This window comes from Neodiprion pinetum, chromosome 1 (genome assembly GCF_021155775.2).
Source record: "Neodiprion pinetum isolate iyNeoPine1 chromosome 1, iyNeoPine1.2, whole genome shotgun sequence".
NCBI classification, from domain to species: domain Eukaryota; kingdom Metazoa; phylum Arthropoda; class Insecta; order Hymenoptera; family Diprionidae; genus Neodiprion; species Neodiprion pinetum.
Genome location: NC_060232.1, coordinates 13,175,624 through 13,200,606, shown reverse-complemented (window position 1 = coordinate 13,200,606; position 24,983 = coordinate 13,175,624). Strand labels below are relative to the sequence as shown.

Genomic DNA, 24,983 nt, shown 5'->3' with positions numbered 1-24,983 from the left:
AGTATTCTTGTAATGCCATAATATATCAAGTATATGAATTAATCAATGGTGTAGACTTGAATCATATGTCAGTTATGGCAGATTAACTGGATTGGTACCAGAGTTCTTGTGTGCATTTAAAGGAAAATTGAAAGCCTGCACGTAATCAATTTCCATTCATATAACTGTTACGGGGTAGATGGCTGTCGTCCACACCGAGCCGTGCTTTTACTACAGCCTATTTTGGATTCGTACGATCCATTACCTATACACGCACTTAAAAGTGATTGGCGAAAGTAAAAAAATGCAGGGAAATGGAAGGAACTGATGTTGAATCATTGATTGTATGATTGATTTATCGTAAAGGATATCAAGAGTATAGTTCTGAGATGCGGAGTAGGAGATGTTCGTTGAAGGAAAGAGGAAAGATTTCAGTTTGGATATCGAACAAGAGATGTTTGGAGTCTTGAGAGTGTTGGACGAATGGGTGACTAGGGGGGATATCACACCTCTGCCAGTTACGGTAAATCGCATTTTACAAATCTTTATCTTTAATTACTGAGTAATGAAAGATCTTCAGACTTTGGCAAATGATAGGGCCTATGGTTGCACTTGTGAGTTGACTAAGAAAAGTACTGAAACTTGATGATAAAATGCAACGAAAATATCTGAATTAGCTGCAGCATCCTACCATAACCTCGAATCGAGTGAAAACTAGCTGCAAACACTTTAGTTTTCTTCAATTTTCCATACTTGTCTCGGTCAACACATAAGCAGAATCACAAGCCCTATCATTTCCCAAAGTTTTATGATATTTAACTTGAGATAAGCATGAACTGTAAAATGGGATTTTCTTTATCTGTGGAAGAATGTGAGAACGAAATTGAAAAAAAGTATTGACTGAAGGTGAAGACGCAACACAACGATGTAATACGTAATTATAAAAGTTGATTTATTTATGAATGTTGATCCAATTTAAATGATTGTTCTTGGAATTAGAATATTTCCATTTTCAATTACTTGAGATTGTCACTTTCAGAAAAGAAAAATTCACCATCCATATGCATACAATTATACTTACTTGACCCTAAAAGTATTTTATAAGAGAATGATATTCTCTACAAAAGTGTCATTTTAATTTTTGTTGTAAAGTTAATAGTTTATCTTTTCATACGAATTTATATGAAATTGCTTTCTAAACCGAGGCTTATATCTTATGAACCGTTTGAGTTTCAACGTATAATCTCAAAGATTCAATGGTACAGTAATTAATTTTTCGCATCAATCAGAATCAGGTAATCTTGAACCTTTAACATAAACAATGACATCAGATATTTGAGAATAGAATCACTCGTTTTATCATTTCTGCGATAATGAGCTTCACTGGTGAGTTTAGCTAAAATAAACATGATATTTATTTCAGCAACTTGTGCCATTATGTGAACTATGTCACACGAAAGTTAAAATCCGTTTTGTGTTAACAAGGAACTCTTCCGTTTTCACTGTCATTAAATTTTATGGACTGCGAGTACCTACACGCCTACTTATCATATATTATGCATACCATTGAATTATTAAATTACCCATCAGTATTCTAAAACAATATTATATACACTAACTCATGGATGCGAAAAATTAACAGATAATATAAGTTTCAATGTTACATTTAGATATAAACGATGAACCGACGAAATATTTTTGGTTCCGGTCTAAGTATATCTTTACATATACCGAGTGTTCTTCTGGAAAGAACCTACTCGACAATTCCAACTGGTCTAGTTTATAATCGTAGCCAACTTCGTAAAAATGTTATTAACACGGTAGACAGAATGACTGAGTTGAAGTTTAGCGCCTACTTTAAGGAGCTCTTACGTAGGGTTTAAAGACAGTAAACTAGGTTCTATCTCAATACAATATTAACCCCTACTTTGACGCTAAAAATGTCCGAAATTTCTCGATTTACCAAGTTTAGGCTTAAAGTAGGGTCTCTAATCCTTTAGCTGGAGGTTAAAGAAGGTTTTAAACAGACGTTCTCAAAAGGCGAGAGGTTATGATTGATTCTAACTTGTCAACCAGTCGATTCTAGGGAATTTGAGCGAGCACGGACGTCAGCCAATCAAAATTAAGCAAGTTGGATCGCGCATGCTACTAGCATGTCATTTCAAGAAAATCTCTCGGTATAAAACTCAATATCTCTGCCTGTCTGACCGTTTGTCTTACTTACAATTCCAGACTCTAGAACTAGTGAACCGATTTTAATTTTTTTTTTTTTTTTTTTGATAACTATAGCGTCTGGACAACTCTTAGGCTATCTTTCGTTACAGCCAGATTGATAGTTTTGGAAACATACCGATATTTATAAACCAAGTCAGAACGAGATACAATTACGCGAACGCTGACTAAACTTTTGCAAATACATGAAAGTTATGTTGAACAGTTTTCAAGGTCTCGATGAACTCTAAAAAAAACTCCGTGACAGCATATGGCTAAGTTTAATAATTTTGCCAGACAAATCATTTGAAAATATTTCTGGGTGGAAACACAACGGTCTGCTGGTAATTCGTATAGGCATAATACTCTTTATGATATTATGACCATGTCATCTTGACGGCCGTTTCCGTAAACCCTATTCTCATATAATTTTTTTACCCTCGCACAAGAACAGTGAAAATGTAAGAACGAGTTTGTAATCGTAATATGCGTTTCAATTTTTTTTCACCATCGATTATACACACTGTGATCACTTTCGTTACACACTTTCTCCTTGAAGTTTGTCAAGCACGAATGAGCCGACGAGAAAGTCAAAGGAAAAAGATAATTACGATTAAAAATGGAAAAACGCCGTCGTATGCCATACCTGGCTGTTGCCACGTGACGTAATCTGTCCATTTTGCACGCGCTGTGTAAATACTAAATGTCCCGTAACTCGCGAATAGTAAGTCCGTAGCGGCATTCTGCACGTGAATAATGAAGATGGTAGGTATAAATTTCTTCATCGCGCATGATGACGAAGCTTTGATGCAGTAAATCGTCCATTCGTGTCATATGTTTATATTACGTTATCACCGATTGCTTCATTGTAAATTTGGAAATTCAATACGGCAGATCCCAATTTGGTGGTCAAAAATGTAAGATGTTATTTGATTTGGATAAGACTTAATACTCAAGGATATTTAAGGTCTTTGATTACGATATGAAATCGAAATTCAGAATTCTAACGCGGCTGACTCTTCGGATCCGCTACTTCAAATTTCGAATTCAAACATGTAGCCATAATCTGCGTTTGTAAAATATTCGGGGTTCCAAGGGTTATTAAAATCAAGTAACTTTATACATTTTTGATCGCCATATTGGAGTAGCCATTTTGAATTTTTAAATTTCGCTTTCGGATGCATTAAAATTGGGCTTCCAATATTCAAAATTTAAATCAATCGGCGGTAAGGAAGGATATATTCACCAAACGGATGCGCTGTCGCCAGCTTTGTTGCATCACAGCTTTGTCATTTTTCATGCACAACTCAGCTACGGACTCTCACTACACGCAGGCCAAATTACGTGTCGCCCTGTAAATGGGTTAAAAATTCTAACACCAGCGGTGTAATCGCCCGAAAAAGATCTGGGATACGCGCTTCAGGGATCGATGAGACAGCTTTTGGAGAAATTGCAGAAAACTCAAGTGGCACAAAGTGCTTCCGGATATCTCTTGGCGATGACCAGCTGCACGCCGGCGGCCATCTTCCAACCGAGAACTACGCGTATTACATAGAGTAGACACACGTGTGTACCGGGTAATATATGCGCGTTAGACGGAAATGCGAACTGTGCAGCGTTATACTTACCTGTCTACCTATGTATGAAACAATATTCGCTCGCCGCAAGGGCGCGTCGAGTCACCGTGGGGCTGGCTGGGCAAAATGCAGTGGAAACTCGGCCTAAGAGCTTATATTGCATCGAGCACCAGCGAGAGCTTAAAGACAGTTGGAAAAAAGGCGAAGAAGGGGTTGTGCCACGCGTAGATGTTCTGACGAGGGCGCAAGCTCGCCCTCCGCAGAGTCCTCCCACTCCTCAGTAGAAGGGCGGAGCTTTCCACCAAGCCAATACATGTCCCGTCTACCGTTTTCAGTCCTTTCTTGGCCGAAGCTCGTAGCGTGACGCGCAGTGGTTTCTGGAACAACTAGGTATAGCGGCTCTGCTCGCATCGCCCGCCACTTTCGTCTGACAGCCTTGTTGACAGTATCCCTGCAGTTTTCCTGAGTTAACGGATTTGTTTTAATTTTCTTTTATTTCCGTCATTTTTCATTCTTCACCATTTCGTCAAAGTGAAAACAAAAACAGAAATATATATTCACCTCAAGAACACCGCCGAAATGTTTGAAAATGGATTTGATCGATTTTTCAAAATAACAATCGGATTAAACCACTGTATTATTGTTAAAAATGTTGTGCTACTACAATTAAGCTGAGAAGTCTTACGGTCTCGGTGAAAAATCGTCATCTACATCGGCGTTTTGTCGTCAGAGTAGAGAATGAGAATTAAAAGGCTCAACCTATTTGCCACTGAACGTTTACGTTCAACAGTTTTACACTGTCTACAAAAATATTAGTTTGTTGTTTATTTGTTTGTTGAAAGAAAAAAAAATTATGCCATAAAAATTATAAATTTACTAATGATTATTCAGTCGCGTTACCGTAACAATTGGTAAAGGTAATTAAACGCAAGAAAATATGTAGAATCTTTTTGAGCAGTGGGAGCTGTTTAGCATCATGAATTCTGTGTGAAAAATACTCGCAGAACAAAGTTTTGGCTACAGAACACCGATTGTTGTGACATACTTAATACGGGAAAATGGTAGAATAACTTCCATCAACGTACAGATAAGATGTATATAGTTCGTGAGGATGAGTATAATAAAAATCCGGATACATCCGGTTGTGAACATGAAAGTAAAAATGAATAAAACCGACTAAAATAGTTATAAAGAAAAAAAAAAAAAAAACAAGAATAACTAATTCAATGGTAACGAATGGGTGACTTTTTCGATTACAGATCGATGTAAGTGCGCGGGTAAGCCTCGTGTGTGTGCGTGCACCATCAACGGGAACGGGATCAGAGTCTGGTAGTGGTAGTGGCGGAGAACTGGAGAACAGAAAATGGAGGCGACGGGGTTGCGCGTCACTTCTGCCCTTATATTTTGCGTTTTCTTCATACCGGACTTGGGTAAGTACCCATAATTCGGCGATCAACAATGAGTCTTACATTGAAACTGTGACCTCTAACTCTGAACATCTAAAAACAAGCCGTACAGCTTTACGGATTTTTTGTTTTATTTATTTATTTTTTTTTTTGTGTTTTTCAAATAAATTTTCGTGAATTAACTGACCCAAAATTGTTTACACTTTTGTCACATTTAATATCTATTACGTGACTGACGTGCTACTTTTCCAGAGCAAGCAGCATCAACGTTTGTGCAAGTACATGCCGAGTGTTGTGTGTAGTGCAAATATGGCTTATCCTTTAGAATTTGGCGCAAAAAATATCCCACTGACGTTACATGACAAACACGAGAAATGTTAGTCTTAGTTTTGAATTTATCAGTAATTCCAGAAGTAGCGATAACACTCATTGTAAGTTTTTGCAAAACCAACGTAAGTGTTTATCTATACTTTGTGAATTACGATGAACTTCATTTTGTTTACAAGTGTAAAGTATACTCCGAATCACTTGCAATGTATAACGTTACAGTGCTTTTTCGAGTAACTGCAAGGGAATCTGAAGGCAAGTTAATGTTCGAAAGCTTTCAGTCCATTTTTTGACGAACAAATTAAGCAATAATAAATCAGCTTGATAGACTTGGTATATTATTTGGCATAGGTAAAAAGAAAATAATGTGGTTGCACTAAAATTGTTGATAGCTCGGCTTTCTCGGTTCGATTTCGTGGCTTGTGCATTTTTCCTACGTGAAGGATATAAGTATAGCTTTAACTGCACCTTCGAAACTCTAAATTATCACTTTGATATCGATGATTTTGTGATCCGATTGTATGTCCGATTTGAATTCAGATTCATTGAAAGTTCACTGGTGCTTGTGTCAGAAACTTAGAAACATAAAACAATCACTGTCACTGCATTCGGAGTTTATTTTCATTAATATCTTCTTCCTCTTCTTCTTTTCCTTGATGATTATCGTCACCACTACAGTGATGTGTGCCAAAATATATTCGCGCAGTGAGACCTCTATGATGGATTCAGATAGTATACCCGTCGAATGAAAACACCCAACAGTAACAGTATCATGTACTGTTATATGCAATCTCACGATTTTTCAAGTTCTTGTTGAGCCATACGTTAAAGAATGCAGACATCGGATTCGAGCATATTAACGTTGAAATGGTAGCGAGGCTGTATTGTTGGTCCACTGGCGGGAAAACGTCACTTTTCAGCTAATTTTCCGTATAAAGTTATCTCGGGACATTTGGCAAATAGGGTGCATAAGCTATTCTTCAACTTGTACACAAAGATGGTGTTGTGCTTCTGTTAATGGCGATCAAAAGGACAAAACATAGACACCGGGAACTTATTACCCTTTCATTTCCTCACTCGCAACTAAATCAAATACACTGTGGCCCCTATATCGAGACCATTACAACGGCGAATAGTTTCCGCCAAGTTTCCGATAGTTGATGCAACGTCGACTATTACCCTGGGGATCCAGGTTCGTCGCTCGCTGTTTCAGATGAATTCAAACTTACTAGCTACTCCGGAACGTCTGTGCCGTCGAGATTAGGCGAGAGGTAAATTAAGACCAGCTATCCTTCTTGATTTCTCTCTCTATCTCTCGCTTTCATTCCTTCGCTATGCTCTTAGTCACTTTTAAAGTATTAATCTATAGACGTCAGGACAGTTGTAGAGGGTTCTTCTTGAGGGTAAATTTATTCATATAGATATTATGAAGTTTTAATTTTATCACCATAGTTTGCTGATGCAGTAAAGAGTGAACGCTTGCACGAGTTTCGTGAAACGGTTTGAAATTTTTCTGCCAAACTTTGACAACGTTGCATTCTAAATTCATGGTACCGTTTGAGAAGGAGCTATCACAATGCTGTGGCGATTTAATTATTTTTAACTTGACATGAATAATTTACATGCCGGGCGCTAAATTTGTTGTGATAGCAAATATAACCTGGAAATTGGTATTGAATGCTACTTTGAAAGTTGACCGATTTATGGACTCTTGAATGATGAAATTTGTAATATTCTACGTTCTATATCATCTCTCATAGATGGAAGCAGGTAGTCGTTCAACCCTTGCACCCTTTAAACGATTTACATGGAATGAACAAGCTAGAAATTTCTGGCACCTCAAATTTTAGTACAAAAAACGGAGAAGTAATGGCAATTAATTTCGCACAATAGAATTTGATACATATTCTGAATCAATGAGCCCGATCAAGTCTTGCTGATACGGTAATTTTGATTTACCATTTGTCCGTCTTCTCTCTCTCTATGACTGTGTAAACTGTACCCGATATAGTTTTTCTCTCATGTCTCTATCATTTACTCACTGAAGTAATAGCAGCTTACGAACCGTACCGCATGTACAATAATATTTTACAGCGCGTATCAGCATTCGTTAAGCAATCTCAGTGAAGTCCCTGCAATAGCAAGAGACATGGCCTGATTTTTCTACGTCAAGAACTCTCACCCATCGTCCGTGTTTCTTGTACTGACCTAACTGATCTACAATAGAACGTTACACTGATGTGACGCGCTCAATGACGTGCTGTTTAACTGTAGACCCGAGACCAAGAGATCATGTGTAAGACTCCGACTTATCGTTTGCACGCTTGACCGATTCCATCACTTTCCAACGAAAGCCTCTGCTCGGCACGCCTTGCACAGATTACACCCGTGTAACAATACACGAGTTGGTTTTTGATCAATCAAATTATTGCTCGTTCATGATAAAACACATTTGTCGAAAGCCTGAAGGTGGTAAACTTTCATCACTCGCAAGATTCACAATTCTTTTACTTCACATTCACATTTTCTGATGACTAGCAATACGCTATCAGGTGGCAAAAGTAAGTAACCCTCGAATTTGGTTGTTCTCTAAAAATCTTGTGCACAGGCACAAAATGGTACCGTCCTTACAGTGGTTTCAACTGCAGTCGTGATACTGTACCATCATGATACTCACTATGTAACCACTGTGTCATTGTACACAATTGAGCTTGCCGTTATACGGTTATCTTCCGAATTTAACATCAATCCTGAGTTTCTTTCATCCAGTAAAGATCATCCATCCCGATCAATACAAGTCCATCACCCGAGAAAGCTGTTTACGAGTCTTTTGGACCAAGGATAGTACCAGTTAAGAGCTGCATCAATATTAGGTAACCCTTTGATGAATAGTAGGACTTGCACAGTGTTTTTCTTGAGGACAAATCTCTAAGAACTCCACTTTTTCGTCGAAAACGATTAAATGCAGTCAAAACTCTGATGTTGGAGCCGATGTCAAGCTATAAAAATAACTGGTATTTCGTGTAGGTTAGTAACTTTTGTTCATACGCTAGCCCCGAAGTATTGAGCTGCAATTTCAGGAATCCATTCCGTAAGTAACAATGCGAATTCAAACCAGTGTAAATAAATTGCAAAGCTAAGTCTCGGTAACTCATATAATCATTGAGCAATATTCCGTATTCTTTCTTATCGCAGAAAAGAACAGTAATTTGTTTGCGGGCAGGAAGACTGAGATGGAAAGTAAACTTGACCTGGTCACCTTAATCTATAACAATATTGTAAAATCTGGTAAAATGAGATGATGGATCACATCAAATTGCCATCATCACCGGCGTAATTATTCTGGGTTATACACCCACGTCCCTTAGCAGTTATAACGCTGCCCCTTCGACGACGTGGATCTGATAGCAAGCGCAAACTAAACTCAGTATTAGTTGGGTTCAAGTAGGGAATATTGTTTCTGCAGATCCTCGAACTCAAATTGCGCACATTTAGCAGCTTATCGGGCTTACAGTTGGATCCCAGCTTCCGGGGGGTCCTTGTGAAAACATTGCAGTAGGGGCTTACAACGGGACGCAACGACGAGAAGGCACGGTAGTCCGAAGCTAGGATAATCGATACCCACTTACGGATCGGCATAAAAAATAAATTCACGATAGATCCATCAAAACATGGTATGTTCTTTTCTGTACTATCATGCAGTTTGTTATAGTAAATCGATGCTTTCAACCTACGTTATCTTTCGCTTTCTCATTCTTGAATTATATCAATCGTTATTGGTTCGTAGTCTACACTCTTATCTATGCACGTAACAAACAAACACTGGATAAAATAATCAGAGAAAATTTCTATCCGTAGAAGATGCAGTCTTTACGGAACTTCCTTGAACCTTTGAGTAAAAATCTCTTTGATCCCAGTGAATTCAGTTAGTTCGTTTAACTTTGCAACTCTATTATTATACTGTTACCTTCGTTCTATGACCGTATCGATGAGGCCGGTCATTATTGTGTACCTTTCGTCCAAGTTCTTGGCGATTTCTCTCTTTTTGTTAACCCAGCTGAGAGGTCTCCAGTCGACAGTCTTCAGTCTCTGTACGAAAGACCGGATACGTGTCAATATTCTTTGCGAACTGCGGCCGCAGGTCGTCTTGACTTCACCTTTTTTTCCTTTCAGTTACTCTTATCAAAAGAAGCGAAAGTCGTATTGGATAATGGAAACAGTGATTGTAAGACGAAATATACAGGGAAAAAACGTCGAGTCACTGCGTATGTATTCAACTACACGTACTGTGACTGCGCAAAAACATTTAATGTTCAATTACTGTAATTAAAATTCCAAATTTTTTTCCTTGAAAGAAATTTTTGTGTAATCCTGTAGACGAACAATTCTGCGAAGCCGGAATTTTCATAACTGGTCAAGAAGCTACAAAATGCTCTGTGAAAGTCTTAGTTTCCAAGATCTTTTCAGCGAATGTTAATATTTTTCGACATAATGCTGAATTTGTGAAAAAAAATTTGTCACATGAATCTCCAAGGTTGATTAATAATGAACTTCCACACCATATAGATATGTAGCTGAAGAACTCTTCCCAATCTACAAGATCGGAAGTATTGATATTATTTATTGGAAAATAGTGGGGATATTTATGTGAAATATTCGTGAAATAAAAATTACTGCCACGCTTGTCTGTGATATTATAACTTTTTAGGCATGATTGCACTAACCATTAGGTTGTCCAAACTTAAAAAATTTTTATAGTCTCAAGAATACGATCGTGAATCTCATTAGTAATATTCAAAAATTTTTGACAGAATCTGGCATGTGACCTGTCGAATTCAATTTATACGATTTAACAGTATTTCAACACATATTATGCATGTATACAGGGTGTTCCATTTCGAGTGTGATGAGCAAACATCTCGGGAACCTTAAGTCATAGTCAAAAACTGTTTTGGACAAAAGTTTTGGTGCCTCGAAGGAGACCTGAGGTTATGTGTTACGTCGATTATATCTGCTATCTGCACTATTACATTCCAGGGTCGCTAAAACATAAAGTCGATGACGTCTAGTCACGAAAACGTTCGATTTCAGTGACTAAAAGGAAAAGTCGAGCCCCTTATATATCATTATTACTCGATTATTTCGGGAAGGAGTGATTTTCTCCTCCGTATAATATAACGCGTGATCGACGGTACGGGAACCCGTGGAAGTCGAACTCAGCGGGTGTTGCCAAATGGAAGTAATCCCGCTTACTCGGGACGGTAGAAAATATTTCAGCCACTTGTAGTCCCCGAATATAGATATACGTCCATGTATCTACACGTTGATGGATAATATACGTAAGGTACAGCTTGTATACGCATGCCCATGTGCGCAGACACTGCATACTTACACGCAGGAATGATGGCTGCCTTGCGGAATACACTTGAAAAGTATAATGCTCGTGCTAAGAGGATCATGTCCTTGTTCGACATGGGCCTATCTCCAAGCGTAATGCGTTTTTGTGTAGAACAACTTCTACCCCTCTTCGATCCCCCACCCCCCAAATCGATAAGAGGTAGAGAAACCATTATCTGATTTATCAATTGACCAGGAAGGTATCTCAAACGGATCTCTCCGAGTTGATTTCTTTTGCCATATTTTATAGTAAACTAAAAACTTACACTTTGAGGAGGTGAAACCACCCTGGATTTGGAAGTTTTTTTTTTGGACTTCCCTGATTGAGAAAATTACATTTTTCATTTCTCGTTATGAGGAAACTTTTACAGTTGGATTGGTTAAAAAATATTATGTTCTTGTGGGTGAAACTGCCAAATCGCCTCTTGACATGCCTTACTTTGGAGGGTGGTTTCCACCCCTTGAAGTGTTTGTTGTCAGGTGAAATAATTACGTGTCGTTTAGTTTTTTAGTCTCCTATAACATATTACAAAAGAAATCGAATCGGCGAGATCGACCTGAGATACCTTTCTTACGAGTGCAAATTCGAGATTCGAGACTGAGGACCATGTTGACAAAGATTCATATACGGTTGCGTACATGGACTTGTAAGATTTTAAAGTAAAGTATACCGATACGTGAGCAAGCACTTCGTCTCTTTGGAGTGTATGGAGATATCCAGGTCACAATCAACTCGAGGACCACACTCCAGAACTGAACTCCCTCGGTTTTTTGAACCTTTTGGGACTTTTTTTGTACCACAGTAAGAGTATCTACCCTTTGGGCCCTTGTTTCAGAGCTTTCAATAATCATAATGTGGTAATTTTTAAGATCCAAAAAATTCAAATCAATGGTACCCCGGCATGTAAAAATCGTATCTACAAAAATAACTTAAATTCAAGTCACTGGTACAGTTATCAATCCAATTTTTTGACAAAAAAAAGTTCACGATTTCTCAACAATGTTTTGGCTATTAAAAAACGGATTTGAGATGGAAAAATTGTTATTTCAATTACTTGGCAATGTTCGAATTTTGGTTCTACAAAATTGTTCCAGGAAAGTCGGTACAATCTTCAATGATTCGAAAGCTATAATGTTTTTAGTGTCAAAGGGTCATCATTTATTTTTGAGTACTTCAGACTGTAGATGCCTTTATTAGTTTCGTCATTTGTGGCATATTTTTTAATTGGTGCGGTACTGCTTTTTGACTGACGAATGGATTCGATTCCAATTAATCAGAAATGGGGCTTGCTGCTTCTTATCTACTGGCCGAATTCATCAAATTCATTCAAACAATTCTATCATTCTTGATGAAGAGGATAATGCGCAAACCAAAATTCATAGCGAAGCTGATTAAATAAGTGAGTGGGTAATTTATTTCTTTGTTCACAATCCAATTGGATAATACAAAAGGGTCTCGTTCTTAAATTTCACCTTTTGGATTACCAAATTGTTACCCTTATATGTATCGTAAATGTACAATATGAAGAGGAGGAGGTAATAACACTATAAATTCTTATCAAGTACATCAGAACTTTTTAGCGTTTAAATATTCTTGGAGGGTAGGAGATTCTAGGAAAGACAACACAAAGCTCATAATATTTCTAATATCTAAAATAATAGGATTAATTAAATAGTAATTCAGTTCGAGGGCATCATTCGCTAATCTAAGATTATGGGATATCCTTTTTTCTCTCAGCAGACAACAATCTACAAGCCAATGAACGAGATTTCAATTCTTTTTATTGCAGCGTTCACAAACTTCTGAGTTTTCCAGTTTATATAGGTATATTGCCTTTTGTTATGATTCTTGTACAATTCATTTTTATTTATTTAAGAATCTTACTTGGGCTACAAATTTCTTAAACTTTATGTTACAGTTCTTATTTAGTTACGACTCACTTTCGGCGGGTAGGATTGCATTCGAAAAAATAATGAAAAAGGATAATTGTTAGCAGTTCATTAAATTTCGTGCCCTTCAAAATTTAGCGAAGCTGAGCCGTGTAATCAATCCACCATTTAATCAAGTAACCAGTAATAAGCACATAGGTATACATATTATTGTATTATGCATATCGGAACGCGTGATTATACCAAATTTCAGTTTTCCTGACGCACACCGTGATTTTTGCATCAAATGAAATCGAATCAATTCTCCAGTCAGTAGACCGTACTCCAAACAATTGATGTATACAACAAACGGCACAACTACAGATGAAAAATTCATTGTCTGAGAGTCTAAGCGATAAATTATGAAATTTCGTAACGCACGTTGCTCTTGTCGATGTGTATTTTCAGTCTCGAAGTATCATGGATTAAACATTCTTGGATTACAAAAATTGCCAAAACTTTGCTTTTGAGAACTGCGGATAACAGGGGTCTAAAATTAAAAAAAAAAATCAGTGATGTTATTTTTATACGGTGTCGTGAAATACCAGAAGTGAAAAAAATTGAAATTGTTAAGACTTGGAGGGTGCTTTAGTTGTACTGGATTCCCCATACGTATTATTCCTTAACTTATAATTCTTTTGAAATGTCGCATTCAGTGAAGTTTGCGCCACTGATTCTGATCCATTCGTTGCAGTGTAAATAAAAGTTTTTACTAGCTGCAACCAACCACATTATGGTTTTTTTTTTATTTTTTTACAAAACTTTCATTGAACTATCACATTGGCAAAGATTTAGTAAAATGCCAGGCTGTTTAGTTCTCTCTTAGGATCAAAATGTTCGATACACTCCATTTGAAGTACGTGATTTTTCGACAGAAGAAATTACTTAGCCAGACATTTTTTAAATTTCTTCAGCAAATTTAAATATAAAGTTATGCAAAACTTGAGTAAATTTTCACACTGCAAAATAATAACCGCTTAAAATCCTAACAGTACTTTATAAATATCTACCTATCCTACAGGCCTCAACGTAACTACACAGTAGCAGAATAAATTTTATAGTTCTGGATCAGGGGTGAATCAGCCGTACCGTTTGAATCAAAACTTGTGAAAAAAGAAAAACCCGTTCAAAAAAACTCCAGAAATATTATTTTCACTAATAATAGTGAAGGTGGACGAAACAATATCACTACTATGCAATCGGTATGAATTTGAGCAATTTTGAGTAACACGGCAAGTTGAGGTCATTTAGTACTCGTACACTTACCGACTGAGCAAACTCACCCTTTTTCTGCCTATATTAAATAAACAAATGAACGGAAAGGGTTCAAATTTTGACGATTCGTTCTTTCTTCGAGGAAAAACGGTGACTTTGTTCGGTCGGTAAAGGTAGAAGTATTACGTGGCCTTAGGATACTAACGATTTGAGAAAAGCTTTTATAATTAGACCGTGCGAAATGCTAAACCCTAATGCTCTCGATTCAAATCTGATGTTTATGATCTAATTTTGATAACCATAAAGATTTCTATAAATCAGTTAAATGATCTTTACAAAGAGTTATCCCTCAAGTCGATAAGAATAGATTTTGAAAGTGCATTACAATAGAAGTTCATCAGCAATTACATTAACAAATTACAAGTATCATATTATAATATAAAATTTCTTGACTGTAATTCGTGGCAAATTGTTCAATGATCAACATGAGCCCAAATAACCATTAGAATCGGATTAAAACACTAGAGTTCATTTGTTTTGATTGTTCTAACCATAAAACCTTTTTCTAAATTATTGAGATTTTAGTGTTTGTTACTAGAATTTACTTAGATACATTCCTACTACGCGTTAGGGATTTTGTTTCATTTCTGTTCACTGTCATTTGCATGACAACATTGGTGGAAATTTTTTGAAAAACTTTTTCTCTTAACACTATTTTTGGTTCAGACGGTACAGGCCGTTTTTCTACCCTAATCATTGCTAAACAATTAAATCTAAACGTACGGGTGGAACGTTGGACTCCCCAACCATGGGCGTCAATCAGTAGTTTGCGCCAATTAAGGGCTCGCCACAAAATTTAGGGACGGTTTACATTATCGAGAACCGCCGTGTAGTTCCCTGTGGGAATTGCACATCTGGAGTCCAAGCAACAAGTACATATTAAATACAGACCCATTGGTCAGACCAATTACCCGAAGTACCATGCGTCACATGTGGAGTGTGCGTACCCCTTCTTTTCACCCCGTATTACAGTTTTGAATTAAATCTCGCGAGATGCGAGCATGGCTGGTTAGAGGTTATGCTAACATTTGTCTACCTGTTGGTTACAACGCTGCGTCGGTCTCTCTACGATATGGCCATCTCACAAGGAAAGTATCCCAGATCGATCTCTCCGATTCGATTTCTTTTGTAATATGTTATAGTAGACTGAAAACTAAGCGTTATGTATTTTTTTTATCTGCCACTAAACACTTCAAGGGGGTGAAACCACCCTCCAAAGTAAGGCATTTCAAGGGGCGATTTGGCAGTTGTTTTTTGTTTTTCTTTAATTGAGAAAATTACATTTTTGATTTCTTGTTATGGGAAAACTTTTCCAGTTGAATTGGTTAAAAAATATTATGTTCTTGTGGGTGAAACTACTATGATGTGTCTATACTCTATTATCTCTGAGTTCAAAGTTTTTTAGACACAATATTCTCAGAAATATCACAATAATGCTGTTTTTTTTCGAATTTTAAAACGTTTTTTCAAGCGATGCTGTATACTCAATAAGAATAAAAAGAATTTGTAATTAAAACACGTAACATACATTATGCGATTAAGTATATAATATGAATATTTATTCAGGATGCTTTTTCGCTCTCATGAATGCTCAGTATGCTCGCAACGTGAACTATATTGATGAAGGCTAGAAGCAGTACATTCTAATATTCAGTAAACGACAATAAATGGATCAACAGACTTTGTCGAGGGAATAGGTTCAATGCTTAAATGTCAGTAGTAGAATTGGTATTGGTGTGAAAAATCTATCGCTATATCACGTCGATAAAGCAGGTAAGCCGAAGACAGTCTATCCTATTTTAAACACCTGGGTTACATGTATACGTGAGAAAACGAACCGTACAATTTAACTAATGGAAGGGAACAGGCTTTCTCCGGTGCCCAGACTGCACTCACACACTGATATCGAAGGTGTAGATAGGCGCCCGCAACCGTGTTGTGAAAGTACTTTCCTACACGTACATCAGCACAAATCCTTTGTTCACTGGTTACTAGGTGCCAATGTCATGTAGCAGAGCTGCAATCCACCAATCGCAAAATCATTCGTTCTCAACATTCATGGACAAAGGAAGTCTGATTAATACCACACGATCCGATCAAAAGCATACATATGCTGATAGTAACCGGAGAGTCTCGATCGATGTTGAGAGAAAGTACTCGCCACAACGTGCCATCAACAATCGTAACCTGCGACAGACGTCGTTTCATCGTGCGGTGAGGTAAAACTGAAGTCTCTACCTTGGGTTACTTAAAATTAGAAGAACCATGGACGACTCTCACAGCGTCGAGATGCGAGGCGATTCGTCGACGGCGAATACAGACATACATGGACACATAGATATAGCACCTATTATATATAATGCACGTGACAAATGCGGTCGTTGATATCATTAGGATGTGTTCTATGCCTAACGGTTTTGGGGTTGTCCCGACTGCGCGGAGTGCAAAAGCGGGATGAGCAGAGCCAGGGGGATAGGGCGATGATGGGAGGTTCCATGAAATTCATGTTATGCGCGTGGTACGAGTTATGTACAGTGGTGCGCCTTCTACAATCAATATGTGACGGGCTGTTCCCATGGGGAGACATTCGTATCATCGCAGTGGAACTCAAACAACCGGATAAACCCGTGGTTATGAACTCGCCCGAGAGCTGCTGCCAACCAAGCAAATTAACGCGATGCCTACAACGATTGGGATTTTTAGGGATGACAAATGTACCGTTGCAGCCATTGGAATCAGCCTACGTTCTTAGAATTTGCTGCAGATTAAAGGTACAAGGTTATTGCACTGATCACCTCTGTCCCTTCACGCGGATCTCACACGTGTAATATCGATGCATTCCTGCAATACACATGTGGCGTGTGTAACACGCGTAGGATAAAGAATCGTGTTTCGATGCTTCGGTATGTGGGAGTGTGGGTCAAGGAATACCTGCATTCTCGGCAAAAGAGGGATGAGGAAATTTTCGCACCAACAATTGCTTACCGCAGAAAGCCCGTTGGATGAAAATTAGGTGCAATAACTTGCTCGTATGGTGGAGTGGATTCTTAGATACTACATGAGTGGAATAATTGTCAGAGATAAAGAAATTGTCAAAGTACCTACCGGAATCTTATTCACCATCTGGAAGTGTTGAACTATACACATGATCCAGTTTATACGAGACGTCATTTTTTACGAAACTTATCCCTGGAGTATTCATAGTTGACATAAACGAGATGTAATTTATAGACTTCTGCTCACTGTGGGACATAAGCTAGAATAAAGAATCGATCAATGAATTATGTATCGATCGAGAATTATCTGATCACGTGACAGGCATCGTAATTTCTACCCGCCACCTCCTATTTATGGGTACGTCGTACTTGGTTGCTTGCAAAATTTGTTAAGTACATCGAGAAAAATTTAATTTGTTGATATTACTAGAAAATTCTAGTAAAATTGCTATAATTACAATAATAGCTTAAATATTATTCAAATTACAAGAAAATGTCGTTGGATTAACTGTTTACTTGGATTGCAGTTGTCAATTATACATATTTTTTGGTTATTGCAACATTCAATCTGTTTGTTTATTTAACTACACTTTTTCAGTCAGATAAGGCCTTTATATCAAATTTTTCTGCACCAACATCATATCGTAGCAATAGTTGCAAGTAAATTCAATACGAGTGAATAGTAATCTATGCAAGGGTTTTTAAATATAGCTCTAATAATCTCATTTTCTTTTTTTACTCACATATGTATTTTCTGATCACGGTAAAAAATAAAATTAGTTAAGGAGTGTACAGTAGCGATAAATAGAAATTTATACTTTCAGGAACATAAGAGGTAATGAAATATAATTTATATAACACTCGCGATGACCACTAGCTGCTGTTTGAACATATTGTCACTGATTTGCCTTTTTTCCTTGTTGAATCGACTGTCTGTCAATATTTATCTTTCATTCGTATTTGTCACAACTCGATTGCAGCCAGGAATAACAAAATTTTACACCTGTCCGACCTCTTTAATTTTTTATAAAACATAGCAATGGGTACAAATGCTTTACTATTCTTGAAATGATTAGTTTTCTTCTCCTAATATCGTAGAAACAATTTTGAATGGGGATATACATAAATGGAGAAATTATGAAGGTTTATATTATTTGAAAATTTGAGCTTCCGATGCGTAATTCCATCCATTGGGATTCCCTTCACTCAGTTTTTGTTAGATCAAATCGTCGAACAGTCGTAGTTTATCCTTAACTAGGGCTTTAAAAATAATTATACATCCGTTTATACCTGAATTTACGACATTCAGTCATCTGAACATGATTGGAGAATAACGAAAATTAATGTTTAAAGCATGAATACACCGCAGGTTTCACTTACTATGGCATTGCCCTCATTAAACTACTGATACAGTCAATTTTACCCAGAGTAAAGACAGGACTGGAGACGAAAATGCATATCATAGGCTTTATATTCTAGGGCGAAAAAACAACCGTAGAAGTTTGAACAGAATCCATAATTTAGGCGCCTGATACTCTCATTGTCAGTGTCAAGGGGCCAGTATTAACAGCAGTGTTACTTGACAATGGCAAGCTTGCTTGGCTTCAGGTCGTGAAAATCAACCAAGTCAACACTGTAGTCTATTGCATATGACTATGTACCATTTTGCATTCTAAATTTAGTAAAATCGGTTCATCAGTTCGCCTGGAATCCTGTTTACAACAAATTAGTACACTGACCCAAGTGATTTAAAAAGAAACATGGATTCCTAAAAAATGTCATTGCAGTGGCAAAAAATTTCATTTCAAAATTGAAATAATCATCTTGCAGAATGAAAAAATTACATATTTATTAAAGGTTTGAACTTCGCCAATTTGAATCCGAATGTGGAAAAGGCCAGTTTAAAGTTAATGGAATACCGACTGAATGTAGAAAATTATTTATCCAAATTTCTCTCAATCGATCAAGTCGTTTATATACCTATAGGACGGTTCGCGTACTAATAAAAATCCGCACACGCACACATAAATTACATGTATTTATAGGTACATCCGTTCTTGAAAATACTTGAAAATACTTTTTCAAGAACAAAACGTGTTTCCAACATAGTTTCAAAATTTACTCTTAATCTAACGTTTTTTGCGGTGGCATTTCGTTTATAAAAATTTCTTTCGAATAACAAAGTTATCGTTGCGACTGGAAGACTGCCGAAAGAAGATTAATATTTTGTGTGATAATTGAACAATTTAGTTACGGCAACTAAAAACTTTGATTGAGTTTTACTATTTACTAATTCAACCTCGTCAGAAGGAAACAATTTTCATCAAACAATTTATACAGTGTCAAACCGATACGTACAAGGTCCATGTACGACTTACATTTTTACTTCCGCAGGAGGAAAATTTATTCTATTTGACGGTACGTATACATTTTTTTGGATCTAGTCTGAATGATTAGCGCCTCGCAATAGATGTGATTGAAAAAAACAGCGCAATATCCTAATTGAACCCTGTACCAATCTTCTGCACCACTCATCGTCAGAGCCTGGCTAAGTCCTAACGAAGAATATGAATGATATTTTTTGTCGTTTGCCCGTTAAGAGATTAAAGCAGACGAGGGATGGTCGGGGCTTCGTTTTAGAGCCATTATATTCTCGGATGGCAGCATATAGAACAGAGATAGAGCCAAAAAGTGAAAGAGGGAGAGAGACGGAGAAATATGTACATACACACATATATATATATATATATATATATTTATATATATATATATTCATGATATATAGAGAAAGAGAGCGCGAGAGTAAAACATAGGGTGAGACGGGAAAGCCGGGATCGGGGGAGTCAGTGAGTAGAACGAGAAGAGCGCTGAGCTTGCGGAAAGGGTGTCTAGTGATGCGTATACCTGCTTCACCAAATGCATCAATTCCCAACGGACAATATTGAGCCGTTCAACAGTGTATCAGCTCTAAAACTAATACGAGTTTCATATACGAACAGACAATCCAGAAGAGGTATGTTTGTAATTAAACTGCCTGAAATAAATTTGCTATAGATACTTACAGACTGTGCCCATACAATGTGTAGGTAGCCAGTAAGATGGTGATCATATTGACAGAAAGAATCGTCAGCCCTTTGGAACCATGAATTCTGCTCAAGCTTCTAGACTCGTTTCCTTGGTGTAAAATATGAGGTTTGTGATGTTTTCGTTAGTAAAGCGATAACTAAGAATTTCCGACAACGTGATTGATTGTAAAATGGTCAAAGGAATGCCTGACAGATAAAACTGCACATCAGAAGCTCCAGACTATGGGCCAAGGGAGTGCCTTGAGAAGTTTTGTTAGAATCCATGATCCGGAGGCCTAATATTTTCATTCTGTAACCTTAAACTCCTGGATTGCACATAAACTATTCGTATCGTATGCCCACGCATGAGATCCGGCAACACATATCCAGAACCACAAAGTAACCGTGATTTTGGGGAAATACTTCATATCTCAGAATTCAATAGAAAGAGAATTCCATAAATCGGAATTCAGTAGGTGTTGAATTCCATAGCTTAAAAATAATAATTGCTCGAAATAGTTTAGATAAATTGTAATAAAACGTATTTATATACTTATTCATTTTTCAATTATGCGGTCGAACTTCGTATTTGCAGATGAACCCGAACTTCAACACCCACGAAAGATTGTGGCAAGGTTTAAAAACAGCACCGGTAGTAATGCACATATTTTCCATGAACCTTCTTTGAATCTGGCAATAAAGATTACATGACAGACCCGACGAGATTGAATCTTCAAAGTAGCGTGTCTTTCGTTGTATTATCTGACCGAAAGATGCAAATTGAGTTTTTAAAGGATGTTTTCTAATTTCTCAAACAGAATCCATCGAGGTCTGGGTCTTTAACCGAGTTCTTAAGGCTTGTAAAATTGGAATTAATTATCCCTGGATCCTCATGTACGTCTGAAAGGTCTTTTTCTGCATCGAAATGGTTGAAGGTTTGTAATCTGTGCCTCAATAATAGGTTTAGCTTTTCTTCACATATTACGCCTATGCTGAAAAATTGAATTTGGAAGAGATCATCAAGGAATTCACGTAACAAAAACGTATATTTGCATTGTAAGTGAAAAGACTGTTTTGTAGATTTTTTTTAAGTCTGATCTTAGATTTCATTTTTACATTGTACTAATATTTTACACTTGACTAAGTTTCACCCGACCGATCCTGCCCATAACCTGCAGAAGTGCACGTTCGTATTTGAAAGAGAACCCGAGTTTAATCTTTAAAAATTGAGCATCCGATCAGGCCGGTGTACTTGCTACGGCACTTGGAAGATCGATAACCCGACTCGCTTGATCTGCTGTTGGCTGCTGCCAGCCCATATCTTGATTAAAATCAGCGCCTCCCAACCCAGCATCCCTTCACTACGTCCCTCTCTTTCGAGCCGCACGCCCCCTGATGAATCCGGTTAGTCTCGTTAATGTCTAAGCCACCCCTGCTGCCACCACTCCACACTCCCCCGTCCGCCAAAGACAATAGAACTTAGCTTCCGGTTGATGCGTTATCTGCCATAGTGCCGCGAACGGTCCTCGTACGTATAACCGATTGTAATATCGTCCACGCGATATGCAGAGAGAGAGAGAGAGAGAGAGAGAGAGAGAGAGAGAGAAAAGAGTTCGTTATAAAAACAACGCATCGGAAGGCACAGCACCACGGCCTGCAGGCTTGTCCCTTGGCCACCCTTATCCTTTGTTTCCTCGGGCGGCATTGAAGAGCACCGCTTTCTGAAAAATATAAGGGCCCGCGCTTCATTTTAACGTCAGTCTCCAACACATTGCCTCGCGGTCCTGAACAGTGAACGCCCAGTCGTACAGCATAGAAGGGGCCATTTGGTGAGCAATCTTTGAGAAATTTTAAGATCGAATGTATGCGGGCTTTGGGGACCTTCGTAATTAAAATTCTGGATAATGGTTGCTCTATATCATGACTCAATTCCTCAAGGCACTGCGAGTGCGTAACTTTTACCAATTGCAAACATACCCACGTTGAAGCCGAGGTTGAAACAGCATTGAATGAGAACTTTAACCAGATGTAGAGATAAGGATTGGCACTTTTGTTCTTATTTGTATTCGATTGGCAGTAGAAGATGCCTCGATTGTAGAAAAAAATAAATAAATAATGGGACACAACCTCGAGCCTGTACGGGAAATCAAAACGCTATAAGTCGGCGGAAAGTCTTTCTACAGACAAAATACTAAAACTTCTGAAGCGTTTTGATATTAACTACAACTTTGGTTCGAAGGAAATCGGTTTTCATTTTAACAAATGGTTCTCATGAAGACTTCTCAAATGAAGCATGGCTTACATTTACATCAATTCCTCTGATAGATGTCATCCTCAAAATTGAGCAACTTTCATTCGAAACTTTGTCAAGTATCACGCTACGTTTCCGAGATATCATAATGACTCGTTTAAAATAATAAACCGGCTGTATTGCGTAATAAGTGCGGAAATTAATTATAGGAGACTTCTCAACGAGTACTATGATCACACGAATCGGATATTATCAAAAAGCCCTGCAACGAAGAGAAGAACATTCGCACGTACACATGCGTAAACTTTTTATTTCCGCACTATTTGCAAAAAGGGTGACATACTATATGCCGAAGAATTTTTTTCTACAATACCTGCTTCAAAAATCCGCTTTTCGAAACCTGTGAGGCGTGAGTAAACTGCTCCATTTTCGGTCAGTGCGGAAGAAAACGGTGATGCATGCGTACTTTCGAGTAAGTCAATTTTCCGCACTATGTCATTGAACGTAAGTCACACGACCTTAAGTTTACTCCCCATCAGTGGCATCTGCCGTGCTTCTCAAAACAAACTTCACGGGAAAATGCAACAAATAATATCGCGTGTGACATGCGCGGATAGGTGACATCACAACGAGTGTGGCTTGTGGTATGAGCCCAATATTTTCCTAACTTGTGACGCAATGTACTACTTCTAACCTGAACTGACGATCGTGTTGATATATAATATAATCACAGAACAAACCACATTATAGCACGTATAATTGAAACGTTTTTTCCATGATGTACGAAGATGAAAGATCTGTAGGTCTTTTAATTTCCTAAAGATGTTTCACACGCCAACGTTGATGATCCCTTGACTCGCTATTCGGGTAACTACACGGCAGTGTAGCAACACTCGCTAGGTAATTTGAGTAGACGCGACAGTCAGATTTTAATGAAGTTGCGAGTGCCTTTATATCCACCACGTTGCATAATGCGCCTCGTCCACTGCAGTTGGGGATGCGACAGGTCCTCTGCCAGTGTAAGTGGGGGTCCAGCAGCCCGGGTTGTGCAGATGCAAAACTGAGCAAAGGCCTCGCCGGAGATACGCTGAGGTTGCGGGGGTGAAGGAGGGTCCCTGAGGAGCGATGGAGACGCTAGAGTCTGGAGAGAGAGCTGTTTGCCGGGCTCAAATGTTGACCAACCCCCTCCTCTCGTTTCTCTGCGTCCATCGCACTGTCCTCCTCCACCCGACCGCCACTCCAAGACCATATCCTGCTTTCAGGATCACCTCTTGAAGAGTGGTGCAGGGTGCTTCTTTCTTCAGCCTACAACCAAACACGGAACTATCACGTGCCGCCATACACTCTATGCCTCGTTCTATTCTCGGGGGATTCCTCCTGTTACCACGGAGGTTCTTACTCGCCTAAAAAAAAAGTTCAGCTTGATACGAGAATGAGATTTGGCCCTTGTTCTACTGCAAACAAAGTTATTTACACAGTTGAACCAGTGGTCCGTTGACGCCTTGCAACAATTCGCAGTCATATCCGTGTTGGTCATCTTGAAACAAGATCGCTTAGTACTTGCGATAAACATACAGTTAAACTATCTCCAACTTCTACCATCAGATCGATCGATATGAAGTAAAGACATTTGAAAACTAGGTCACAGCGGACAGTTTGCAATATTCCCAATTTTCTATTCCTCTCTTTGATAACCGTATCTCCTAGGAGGTTGAGCTTTGAATTCACGTGTATCATAATTGTGTACCTTTTAGAATCATTTCAATTATGCTCGTTCAAACTTCCACAGAGGATCTACATGAAATATTCAAAGGATACGTCACATCGAAATAACCAAAGAGACGCAAATGGCGTGTTAGGAAACGTTGCAGGCTGTGGACCCGAAAATAGAAAGCACGTCGGAAGTAGGCGTGAGATGGGTCGTTGGCGTTAGTCCGTGAACCCGGACACACCACCCTTGGCTCTACACCCTCCGGACACGATCGTTTAACACTCGGAGAGAAAAATGTCGTAATGAATCGTCTCACGATTCATGTACCATAACGCTATCGATGTTATATACGTTGCAGAAGCTAATTGCATGTAATTGAACAGGCTATAAAGTATGATTTCGTTTTCGATGACGTGAACAGAACGTCTTGTTGTAATATAATACCTAGTTACATTTGAGTCCAGATATCCAGGTTGTTTACTTTTGCCTTGAATCTTATACATATGGTTACCGATTCAAAGTGATTCCGCATAATTTTGAAAAGTTCTATTTTGATTGAAAAAAGAGAAATCAAATTACAAGTATTAGCTTTTCGTCTATCGTACCTTGTGCAAGATTAACTGCGTACTTATACATAGATATAGCTGGAAATAAGTGATTATGCACTGAATCGGCAAGTTTCCAATGTGTAATATTGAAAAGTATATGTGACGTTCACTGTAACCTGGTGCTCCTTAGTTTCTATACGAGACTTTTACTGAAGTACCTGATGTACGTACATGATATCAAGGTAACGAATGTCACTTATCACGAATGCTTCTTATTTATTTGTAATCTTAAGTAAATGACACTGAATTTC

At 38.1% G+C, this 24,983-nt stretch overlaps 1 protein-coding gene across 1 annotated transcript in view; it reads left to right on the top strand.

The window, feature by feature from the left end:
- The first annotated feature begins 4,114 nt into the window (after nt 1-4,114).
- LOC124210800 (protein Skeletor, isoforms B/C) overlaps nt 4,115-24,983 on the top strand; it is a 70,586-nt gene continuing 49,717 nt past the window's right edge. Inside the window, exons 1-2 of the mRNA XM_046609164.2 lie at nt 4,115-4,157; nt 5,027-5,197. Of these exons, the coding sequence (XP_046465120.1) occupies nt 5,131-5,197 (67 nt within the window). The 5' untranslated portion in view covers nt 4,115-4,157; nt 5,027-5,130. The remainder of the gene's footprint in view (nt 4,158-5,026; nt 5,198-24,983) is intronic.